Source organism: Chenopodium quinoa, unplaced genomic scaffold (assembly GCF_001683475.1).
Source record: "Chenopodium quinoa cultivar QQ74 unplaced genomic scaffold, ASM168347v1, whole genome shotgun sequence".
Classification (NCBI taxonomy): Eukaryota; Viridiplantae; Streptophyta; class Magnoliopsida; order Caryophyllales; family Amaranthaceae; genus Chenopodium; species Chenopodium quinoa.
In genome coordinates this window covers 1,906,282-1,916,982 of record NW_018745170.1, presented here as the reverse complement: position 1 = coordinate 1,916,982, position 10,701 = coordinate 1,906,282, and the positions used below count along the sequence as shown (strand labels likewise).

At 37.8% G+C, this 10,701-nt stretch overlaps 2 protein-coding genes across 3 annotated transcripts; one reads left to right on the top strand and one right to left on the bottom strand.

Annotated features, from left to right (window-relative positions):
* The first annotated feature begins 227 nt into the window (after window positions 1–227).
* LOC110710289 lies at window positions 228–1,377 on the top strand. Its single transcript, XM_021888559.1, has 2 exons — window positions 228–393; window positions 729–1,377. Exons 1-2 carry the CDS (start codon window positions 298–300, stop codon window positions 951–953), a joined length of 321 nt encoding a protein of 106 aa, XP_021744251.1. The 5' UTR covers window positions 228–297; the 3' UTR covers window positions 954–1,377.
* Window positions 1,378–6,597: 5,220 nt separating this feature from the next.
* On the bottom strand, window positions 6,598–10,029 carry LOC110710290 (protein Dr1 homolog). 2 transcript variants are annotated; one of them, XM_021888561.1, is made up of 6 exons: window positions 9,833–10,029; window positions 9,295–9,365; window positions 8,620–8,709; window positions 8,296–8,366; window positions 7,273–7,341; window positions 6,598–7,175 (listed from the first exon to the last, which is right to left on the bottom strand). In XM_021888561.1, the coding sequence occupies exons 2-6, from the start codon at window positions 9,350–9,352 to the stop codon at window positions 7,008–7,010; spliced, it is 456 nt and encodes a 151-aa protein (XP_021744253.1). In that variant the 5' UTR covers window positions 9,353–9,365; window positions 9,833–10,029; the 3' UTR covers window positions 6,598–7,007. The 2 variants fall into 2 exon arrangements, with proteins under 2 accessions (XP_021744253.1, XP_021744252.1); XM_021888560.1 differs by having other exon boundaries at window positions 8,296–8,390; window positions 9,833–10,023.
* Window positions 10,030–10,701: the final 672 nt, after the last annotated feature.

Here is a 10,701-nt window from a genome sequence, read left to right as displayed (position 1 = left end):
GACATAGATTTTGCTTAATTGCCCCTGTTCAAAATATATCTTTTCCTGCATTTGAAGATATTAGTTGGGTAATGAGACTGATGACAAGTATCATGTTAATGACTAACAAATTTGTAGGTGCATTTCGAGGCAACAAAAGAAGCTTTATTGATGTACTTCTGGAAATGTGGAGCTGTAGTAGATGTCAAATTCGCTGATAATATGCCATCTGCACGAGAAAAGTAGATTTTCATCTCTTTATCTGTCTTTCATTTGTCAAAAAAATTTATGGATATCTGATGTTTGAGAAAAACTCCCATGTTTAGGTCTGCTTACATTACTTTCCAAAACAAGGTGGCTGCTGATAAGGCTTTGAGATTCAGTAGGGCATCTTTTTATTCAAGAACCATTAAGGTAATTTTTCAGCTCTACTGATGCTTTTTTTTTTTTTTATATAAATGATTCTTATAGCTGTTTTTCTTATAGACCAAGTACAAATGTGTTTGTATAACATTGGAACAGCTTCTTTCACTAAAGACAGGATCAGGGGAAGAGGAGGGGAGGGGGGGGGGGGGGGAGTTGTAGTATGTACTATGTTGTTCTTCATAGCGGAGATTGACTGTAAACTTCTGTTCTTTGGTTCTTCATTGGAAGTCCACAAGCCTACTAGGGACTGTTCTTCTACCTTAGTTCTGCCTTCAGCAACCAAGCATGATGTAATTAAAAAGTGATGGTGCTAAATTTTCTAGGTTTGTAGGACGGGGGAATTTCCCAGTACAGCCACAGCATCATCAGCTGAAATTTCTGGCAAGAAGATGCAAATCACTCCTTCAAAAAGCGACGTTAATTCTGAGGGGTTATCTTATTCTGAATCTCATTCCAAGTGGCAGAATGAACCTTCTTCTTCAGCTCATTCAGAACCCTTGTCTTCTACCTTTGACGAAACAAAAACAGCTGCAGAATCTACTTGTTAGCAAGGACCTTCAGCTGCTTCTTCTGTAGAGATGCCTGCAGAATCAGAGCAGCAGAATTTGGCAACTGAGACATGTGCCTCACAGCAAGAGCATCTGACTTTATTATGAAAGGCCTAAAAAGTGCTCTGATAGAACTGAAACATGCAATTTTGATATCAATTTTTGCAAGGCTGAGTTATGGATAATACTTTTAACTTGGGATAGACAGCATATACCCTAGTACGTTGTATATGATTTCTGTTGGTAATTGTACAGAAAGTAAGAAAGAGCTTTGGCAATGTCATTCACCAGTGGAAAAGGACATGTTTGGATCCAAAAACAGATTTCTTAACTACGAAGTGCATGTGCATTGGCATTGGCACAACACTTCTTCATTTCTTTACTTCGTATGATGTATTTTCTTTTCCTATAAACTACGGAGTACAAATTAATATCTTTTCAAACAAGTCATATATTTTAGTATTGATGCCTTATGTCCAAAATTGGTAAATTTTTTAGGCGCCAAAGTCACATCACATTTCAGGGCAAAAACTACTACTCCCTCCGTCAATTTTTATTTGCAACTTTTGCCATTTTAGTCCGCTAAAAATTATTTGCAACTTTCTAATTTATTTCCATTTTTGTGGTAAACAAAAACCCTAAAAATTACTATTTTACCCTTACTTAAATTTTGTGATTTTTTTAATTCTACCCCTTATTAACCCTAATCCCACATTACATACAAAACATCTAAATTAACCTAATCTAATTACTCCCTCCTTATTTCCCCCAATCCAATCCCAACAGCCACATTGCCAACCACCAACATTTAATTGAAAAAACATTGGGATTATTTCTGGCTTCTCGAGTCTTCTTAAGAACCCTAGATCTGGTTCTTCGACTTTCACTCTCCTTCGCCTCTGTAATTTTCACCATTGTTCCTCCTGAAATCTGAGTTTTCGTCCTCTCAACTTCCAAAAAAAAGAGTCCCCCACCACCATGGTTAACCTATCTCCACTTCGCGACGCTTATATCGCCACCAATGACAAGGGCGAGGCAAACTTGATAAAAATCCTGATGACAGGTATCGCCGAAGGATCTCCTTTTCCTCGTGAGGTATATGCGTTTGAGGGGGCCCTGAATTACTGTTCTCCGACCACATACGAGGCCTTGGGCCAAGTTCTTGAAAGCGTAGACGAGGATGAGCGTCGCAAGACCGGTGAGGGTCAAGGAGATTCACGGGGGAAACAAGCGCTAGACTGCACTGATGTTTCTATAGATCCAGTGTGCGACAGTGCTGAGGGGAGTGTTATGTCCAAAACTAAGCCCAGATCTAACAATCCAAGGCCACCACGCAAGATTCGGCCTAAAAGGAAGGCGGCCTGGGTGGCTTTGAGTCGTATTCGGGGGTTGCCTGCCAAGGAGGTCATTATCCTGACTTCTGATGACGAGGCTGACCAAGGTGACGACGGTGAAGTGGTTGGCCCTCTTCTGAAGAAGCGCTCTGCGAGGCGGATGAACCTTAGGGTTCAACCTTCCAAGTGACCCTTGCGTAACGCTTTCTAACCCTTCATGTGTTAATTTTTTTTTTAAAAAAAGTCCCTATTTTTTGATTTTTTCGATATACTGTTGATTAGCTTTGTTAATTGGTTGGTGTTGTGGGATTCTTTGATTAGATCTGGATGCATGTTGGCTTAGTTGGTTTTGTATGCGTAGATCTGGATTGATGTTGGATGGTTGCCTGTTTTTTATTGCCTACTCTTTTGTCATGTTTGCTGTTCCGGGATTTGTTGGCTAGATAGCCTGTTTGTTATTGGCTGGTCAGTTGGATGCTTGGCTATGTCTGTTGTTCTGGACTATGTTGCATGTATGCATGTGTTGGAGTATATTTTAGCAGTTGTTGGATTGTTGGAAAATGGCATATGGGTGTTTGATTGATGAATGATGAGGCTAATGTGTCTGTACATTTTTTAAAGGTGCCTTGGTCATACCTTGAAGTGTTCTCAATGATCTATTAAGTAGAGAACACATGACAGTCCCTTATGTGGTAGCATGACTTGTATTCAGTCCCCTAAGTGTCTGTGTTGTGTACTCTGTCAAAATCCAAATGAGGAAGGGACTCTATTGACCTTCCGATCCCAACCCACAAGTGTTTTGCTCCAATGATGTGCTTTATGCTGTTATTGTTGAGGTAACCTTGTGGTTGGTGGTTTATTGAAACATGGAAAAAAAAAACTTCTGATGGATTGAGTGCCCACTTAACATCAGACTCTTAACCATTTCTATTCCATTGAACATGTGGTTAAAAAGTACTTGACATTAGACTGCCTAACATGATTCATCACTGTAATCAACAAAATACACCTAACCACCTAATACTAGAATAAAAAACAGATTATAAAACAAAATTACCATACCAACTGTAAGTGGTTATGTGTGGCAGTCCATGTGTCTCTACTTTGATGTGATGAGTCCCTCAGTCTGCATCTACCTCAAATTCTTCTGTTCCTTGTTCAGTCCCCTCATTTACTGGCCTAAACATAGTGTCTAGGTACTCCACTGCCTCCAAAACAAGTTCCTTCTGCATTGGTACATTATTTGGCAACTCTCCAAGGTTTTCGAGTTTTTTTCTTGTTCATGTGGGGTAATTTGTACTTATTCCCACCTTGTACCTTAAGGATCTCAATCATGCACTTTTGCAAAGACAGCCAAATGTACTTGTTGACTTGAGGATTGAATGTCTCATAAGATTCTTGCACTTTTGTAACTAACTCATCTAGGTTGCTAGGAAAAGACTGATATTGCAATGATTGTATTGACCTAAACAACCCTAAGTCAAGCACATTCAAATCTGGTGATTGTGGTGGTTGGAAAACAAATTGAATGTTAAATCCATGAGCTGTTGTTGCTGCCATAAACTCTGCATCAGTAGGAACTTGGTGTGGCCTTGCATTGTCCCATTGGATTACAATATTTTCTGGCTTACTGTCAGGCCACTTTGAAATAATTGCTGGAATGACATTGGCCACCAACATGTCTCTGATGACCTCTTTGTTTACATTATGTATTGCTTTTGTTTCCCATGTTCCTACTACTCTGTTTTTACTTGACTTCTTGGCTAGTTGTTTGACTGTGAATGGGAATATTCCATATTTCCCATCATGAAGTAGTCCCCCATCTGTGTCATACAATGGCTTCCCAATTAGCCCATAAACATTGCTTTGAGCTTGAATCTTGTGGACTGTATAGGCCTATAAGGATCTTCCTCACTAGGTAGGAGGTAAAACCTCCTCTTGTCAGGGTTCAGATAGAACCATTTCTCATCCATGTGTATCACATTGTTCATTTCAACAAATGTTGGGTCCCCATTACTTGTAACTGGATTTATGTGTGACAAAATCCATTTCATTCTTGCTACCTTGTGGTCTGATGTCAGGGCTGGCTTGTTGGTACTTGTGTGTGTTCTTAACCTTCCCTTTTTCTTCAAATTGTGAAGTGTCACATGGGAGATCTTTAATGCTGCTGCATAGCTCCTTTCTGTCTGCCTTAAATGTAAAGGCACTAATTGTAGGAATTCATCAGAAAATTCCTTTGGCTTTCTGCCTACTCTGCCAAATTTTTTGCTCCTGACATCAATCAAACTGCCCTGTGCCATTTGTTTCTTTATGTCTGCAAAAATTCTTGTGATGCTTGATTTGTGCACATTGTAATTAACTGCCAAATGCTTTAAGTGACCTCTTGGTAAGTTGTCTTAATGCATGTTGACCAACATTGAATCCACTATTTCTCTTCTTTGTTTCATGGTGAGCTGCTTTCTTTGTCTCTGTTGAGTCCCCTAGTGAAGGGCTTGTTCCATTTCCTGGAAACCACCTTCAGCTTGTGTGTGTTCAGTGTTTTGCTAGCCTTGGTCTTCTCCTTCTGTGTCTTGCATCATATTATCTTCAGAGTCGTAGTAATCCATGCCTAAATCTTGCAAATTTTCTGCGTATTCGTAGTACAATTCTGCCTCTTGTTCTTCTGTCAAAATTTGATCCACATCGAAGTACGTCGCTTCAAATGAGTCTGCCATGGTTGTCTGACCTTGTTTGTTTCCTTAGCTTTAGCTGATTGATGTCACGGTGGCTGCTGTGTTTTTGAGAACAAGATGAAGGAAGGAGCTGCAACTGCCTATGAAGGTGTTTGGGTCTTAGTCGGGTAGTATTAACTTAATTGTAGGAATTTTTTTGGTATATAATGGGCTAACTTAATTGTATTAACTTAATTATCTTTTGGAGGAACAATGTTTATGTTTTGGGTGAACAAGAAACCATTAAATGCTACTGTTTGAATGGAGAGGCTGTATTTAATTGCCTCTGTAATATGAAATGCAATGCTTATATAGGTCTGCAGATTTCAAACAGTACACTGTTTTGTACTGTAGTTTAAAATTTCAGCAAATTTTTGGTGGGAAATGAAATTTCTCCAAATTTCAGCCCACAACAAATTTCAACGAAATTTTGGAGGGAAATACAATCCCTCCAAAAGTATGACAGGTTTTCCCACTACTTTTCTTAGTGGTGGGCCAAACCTTTCTCTCCCCCAAACACTTTAATCACATTTAATTAACCCCATTAATATTTGCCCCTTAACTTTTGCCTCGTGAACCGCTATTCCCCCTAAAGTTGCAAATAAAAATTAACGGAGGGAGTAATATGATTAGGACTTAAATATACTTGTATCTTCTGATGTTGTCTTGAAGCTAAAATTAATCATTAAAATCTGCCAGGAAGTAACACTAAAGTTAAGACACCAAATGTATTTACAAGTGTTGAAAAGGAATTTAAGTCTTAAAAGTAGCAAATGGGCCTTTTTATATTTGCAATAGCTATCAATCAACTAAGTTAGTCATATACTCGGTCATACTGAGTGTAAGACTACTAACATCTATCCGCTTCAATCAACAGCTGATAGTGCTGCTAACAAATAAAAATAAGCTTAACACACTGTAAGCTTTATGCCTTTCACTGCCTTATCAGTAGTGTTTTCCCAAACATGCCCAAAGACAGAGACATGGAGACGGTGATGTATATTCCAGGGGAACTGAGCTTGGCAAGCTGCGCTCTCCCGTTCAAGCTCATGAAAATTTAATCAAAATGTTTTAAATAAAAGCTCGAGAGACATTTCCTGCTGTGACATTGCATATTTCTCTGATCCATATTATGCCATCTACAGTCAGTATATACATTTTGTTAGAATAGCACAAGACAAAATATATTAACCCACTCCCAGAGTCTCAGGCACCAACAGCCACAGACTTGACTTCAGAAATTTAGATGGCTTTCAGAAACTTAGGGCTTGTTTGTTTGACATAAAAAACACATGAAAAGTGAGACATCCTAGGAATTACAAGTTTTGTGTGTTGTTTGATTGATAAAAATTTGTTGAAATAGGGAAAGTGAAACTTCCTAGGAATTTTGAGTTCCCACAAAATGTAAAAACTTACTTACCTAACCCCCCTAGGTAAGTAGAAATTCCCATGGGAAGTTACTTCCCTCATTGTTGACCAAACAATTTCATGAAATTTCCATAAATTTACAATTCACGGGAAGTTCTAATTCCCAAGTGAACCAAACACCTTAGAATAGTTTCAATCACTCTGTAAAATATCTGGAGGAACAAAAAAAAAAAAAAAAAACCATTCACTGCATTCAAGATATTAGAAAATAAAAGAAAAAAGTTACACTACACATTCGGTGGCTCAGCTATAGCCAGCAATACAACTGGTAATGACTAGAAAAAAGGCTGTGTACTAGTCACACCCTTTACCAAGGAAAAACTAATGGTAGAATTCTCCAATGATAGAAATATGTACCCTCTAAGAGCATCTCACAACCAAGAAGGTGAAATGCTCCCGCTAATTACATTCATTTATGAACAGGACAATTGATGAGATACAAATTTATAAAGCTTTAAACACAGGCCCGAGCTCTTGCCTCACAGCTTTGTACAAGAAAATATGAGGTCAGATGCACAGAAGATGTTAATGGGTGCTTTTGCCTATGATTTAAAGAAAACAAAGACCTAAGATCCTAAAAGTTAGCTCTCTGGGGTAGGCTCGGTATCTGATTTGGGAAGAGGTACATTCCCATTCATTCTTGCACGAGCCTCCGCAAACATCCTCTGCTGCTCAGCAGCAGCTTCTTCCTCGGTCATCTCGGCAGCGTTGCCCCACTTACCACCACCACCACCTCGAACTCCATCTTGCTGAGAAAAATACAACATCAATCATTCAGAAAATATTTAAGAGGAAATACTAAGGAACAGTGCAATCTTAAAAGTTAACTTGGAAAAGAAGAATCACCATTGTCTCCACTTTATGTTGCTCATATGCAGCATAAACATCTTCAATGTACTCCCCAAAACCAAGAACCTGAATGATAAACATGATGAAACCATGATTTGTCTAAATTCGGAATGAATAAAATAGTAAAACAAGGAAAAAAAAATACAAGAACAGATACAAATCAACAAGGTGACACAATCAGTTCAGAACACAAATCAGCTTTCGGATATCAGAACAGGCAGAACAAATATCACTGAAAAGCAATCTATGTAACTTTATCAACATAAAGAGGGGGGCCAAAGGTAATAAAATTAACAAGATGCTAAAAATTATTTTGCTCCAACCCTCTACATGAGAATAGAGCTAAGAATTTGTGTCCAAAGAACCCACTACAAACAAAGGAACTGCAACCTTAGGGAAAAAAACTAATTCAACCGTCTTTCAACTTATGAAAGTTGCAGAAAGATTCAGAATCTTTCCAGAAATCCAGGAGATTGCCACAAAATTTCCCTTGGTGAAGGCCTACAATGATGGCTACAACCGAATTGATAAGGCAAAATGCCATTGAAATTCGGTAGCATCTTTGTACAAGCTATATATACTACAAAAGTCTCACATATACTTGTTACAAGCTCCCAGAGCTGTCTCACTAAGTCACTAGTCACTATCAAAACAATCACACCAACATGCCATTAAGACAATCAGTATCAAAGGACCATAAGAAGACAAGTGTCATTTCAATTTCAAAGACTTTTTCCTGCCAAGCTTCTATAATTGCCCAAAGTACTGCAATATCTATTCACCTATCCCATTAAGCATTTAATCATCTATTGCAACTTCAAAACCGTAAAAGGTCAAAGAGAGTCATTAACAATTTTATGTCCTTCACTCCCCAAATAATAAGTCCTTCACTCTCCAAATAATAAGGAAAACCAAGTTCAACTTATAGATACCACACAGGACACCGATCATACAAAAAAGAGACCTCTAGTAGATTCCAAGGAGAGAGAGATGGCGTAAGATTTTTTAAAAAAAAAATACCTCCAAAGCCTTCAGTACATGCTCTGGTGCAATTGTTCGCTTTTCTTCTCTGTTGCAAACGTCATTTGATTCTGATGAAACAAGATTTATAAACTCTGAAAGAATGAGATTCTGTCAGTGAAAAAAGCAACAAAAACCACAGAAGATATCTTAGATACTGCAAATGAAGGGGCTTTACTCCACAAATAAACAATAAATGCAATTTGGAATCATGGTATCCAACACCAACTAGCAGAAACATAAACAACATATAATAACCATACAACTGAGGCCATTTGATAGAACTAAAAGTACTAAATTTGAAGAAGAAAATCATATACTCACCAACACAACATTCAATTAATAAATCTTGAGCATCTCTAGCCACACGAACATCCGGGGGCAACATCTCCTTTATTATTTTAGTCATTGTCGCTGGAAACAAGTAACAAAATGCATTGAATCAAGTCACAGAAGCAGATGACTGTTGACTATTTCTATTCAAAACCAAGGTAATTGAAGTTAAAAACCTTAGGGAGTTGTCGCAAAGCTAGCTGCATAATAAAATTTTAAGAAACAATCATGGTTTAAGACATACTTTGATGCTACCCTAAATCCATCATGAATTTATAATCAGAAATAACTCAAATAAGACATTCAAGAAAAAATGGAAATGCATACAGCATAGCATTTTATGAAACCACAAGGCCTCTACTTATGATTTTCAAATCCCAAATAATCAGGAAAATGCATTAGTCTGTTGATAAGCATGCTTGACAATACATTGCAGTCAAGAGCAAGAGGCAAGAAAAAACACCTAATCAACTCTATAAGGGCCTTATTATTCCAACCCATTATGCGAAACATTTAGCTCAATCAATGGATGTTAAAACAATTGCATCACACAATTGAACCAAACTAAACAAAATTATAACACTATGGTTATAACACTACCCAATGATCTGCTCGAGAATACCTCAAAGAGTAGGAAATTCTAGTTCTCAAGGGAGGCAGAATTACCTTTAGGGAGTGAAGCATCTTCTTTTGCCTTGCCAACTATGTCCATTGGCTCCATCATACAAGTACACAGCCTGCAAGCAGAAGCATATATATATTCAAAACCAGCTCTAAACATCATACTCGCCGTCATCCCGACACATCATAACTAACAAATTAGCATCAACACAACAACAAAGCCTTAGTCCCAAAATGATTTGGGATTGGCAAACATGAATCGTCATAAGTAACCGTACCATATAAACAAATTCTACGATCTCTTTCAAAGTGTTTAAGGATAGTAATAATCCGTCTTTTCTCTTGATATCTTTCAACCCTCACATCACTCAGATCAAACTTTGCTAATCCTAATTCACATAAAAATAAATATCGTACTCCAAAAATTGCTAGATTCAATTCAACCAAAACCAGCTTCAAACAATATATGAGAACAATTGCAAATTGGAAGTAAACTCATCGAATATAAACCCTAAATCAAATTAATTCTCAAAAAACAAAACAAATCAAAATTAAATTAGGTATTAAAAGAGAGAAAACTAACCAGAAAGATCGGGAAAGAGGTGATGAGTTCTACCGATGAGAGTTACCGGAGTTGGCGGCGTCGGCGGCGGAGAAGAGGGGAGAGAGGAAGGGAAGTCGCCGGAGAACGGTGGAGTTTGGCGGAGATTTTAGGGTTTCAGAAATTTGCGAAAAATTGGGGCTTTTAAACTATGCAGTTTTAATTTAATTTTTTATAAAATACCTTCCTTTTTAAATAATAAATTAATTATTTAATTAAATTGAATTGGCAAAAGTGGTGTCGTTTTGTTTGGTCAAAAAATTATTAGTGGCTCTGTTATCATTGTTTTAAGATTGGGATAAGGACAGATAATTAAAAGGGGCACAAACCTCCAAATTAAACTTGTTCTATACGGTTCTCGAGTTCTAGTGCCCACAACAGTGAACATTAACCACTTTTTTTTTTTTTTTTTTTTAAGTAGGCAGCGGATTTAATTAATTAAAGTAGATTGATTTCCATCAAAGTTGATAAACTTTTAGGAAATAGACCAAGAGATACAAATTCATCACATCCCCTAGCATCCCACCTTACCACACTATGTGCTAGAGTATTACCCGCCCGCTTAACATGAGATAATAAAAACGGACTAAAATCGGAAGAAAGACTAATAATGTCATCATACAAGAGGAAAACAGGAGAAATTCCTTAGCTTTACCCTTAACAACCCTCACCACGCTAATTGCATCACTTTCCAGGTGGACATGAGCAAACCCCAATCTTCTAGCCACTCTCAATCCAAAGCAGTAAGTAGCGGCTTCAGCACATTCAACATCCCACCCTGCACTCTCGAGGCGCACAGCAGCAGCAATTACAGCCCTTTACTCGTTCCTAATAACAACTCCCAGCCTAGT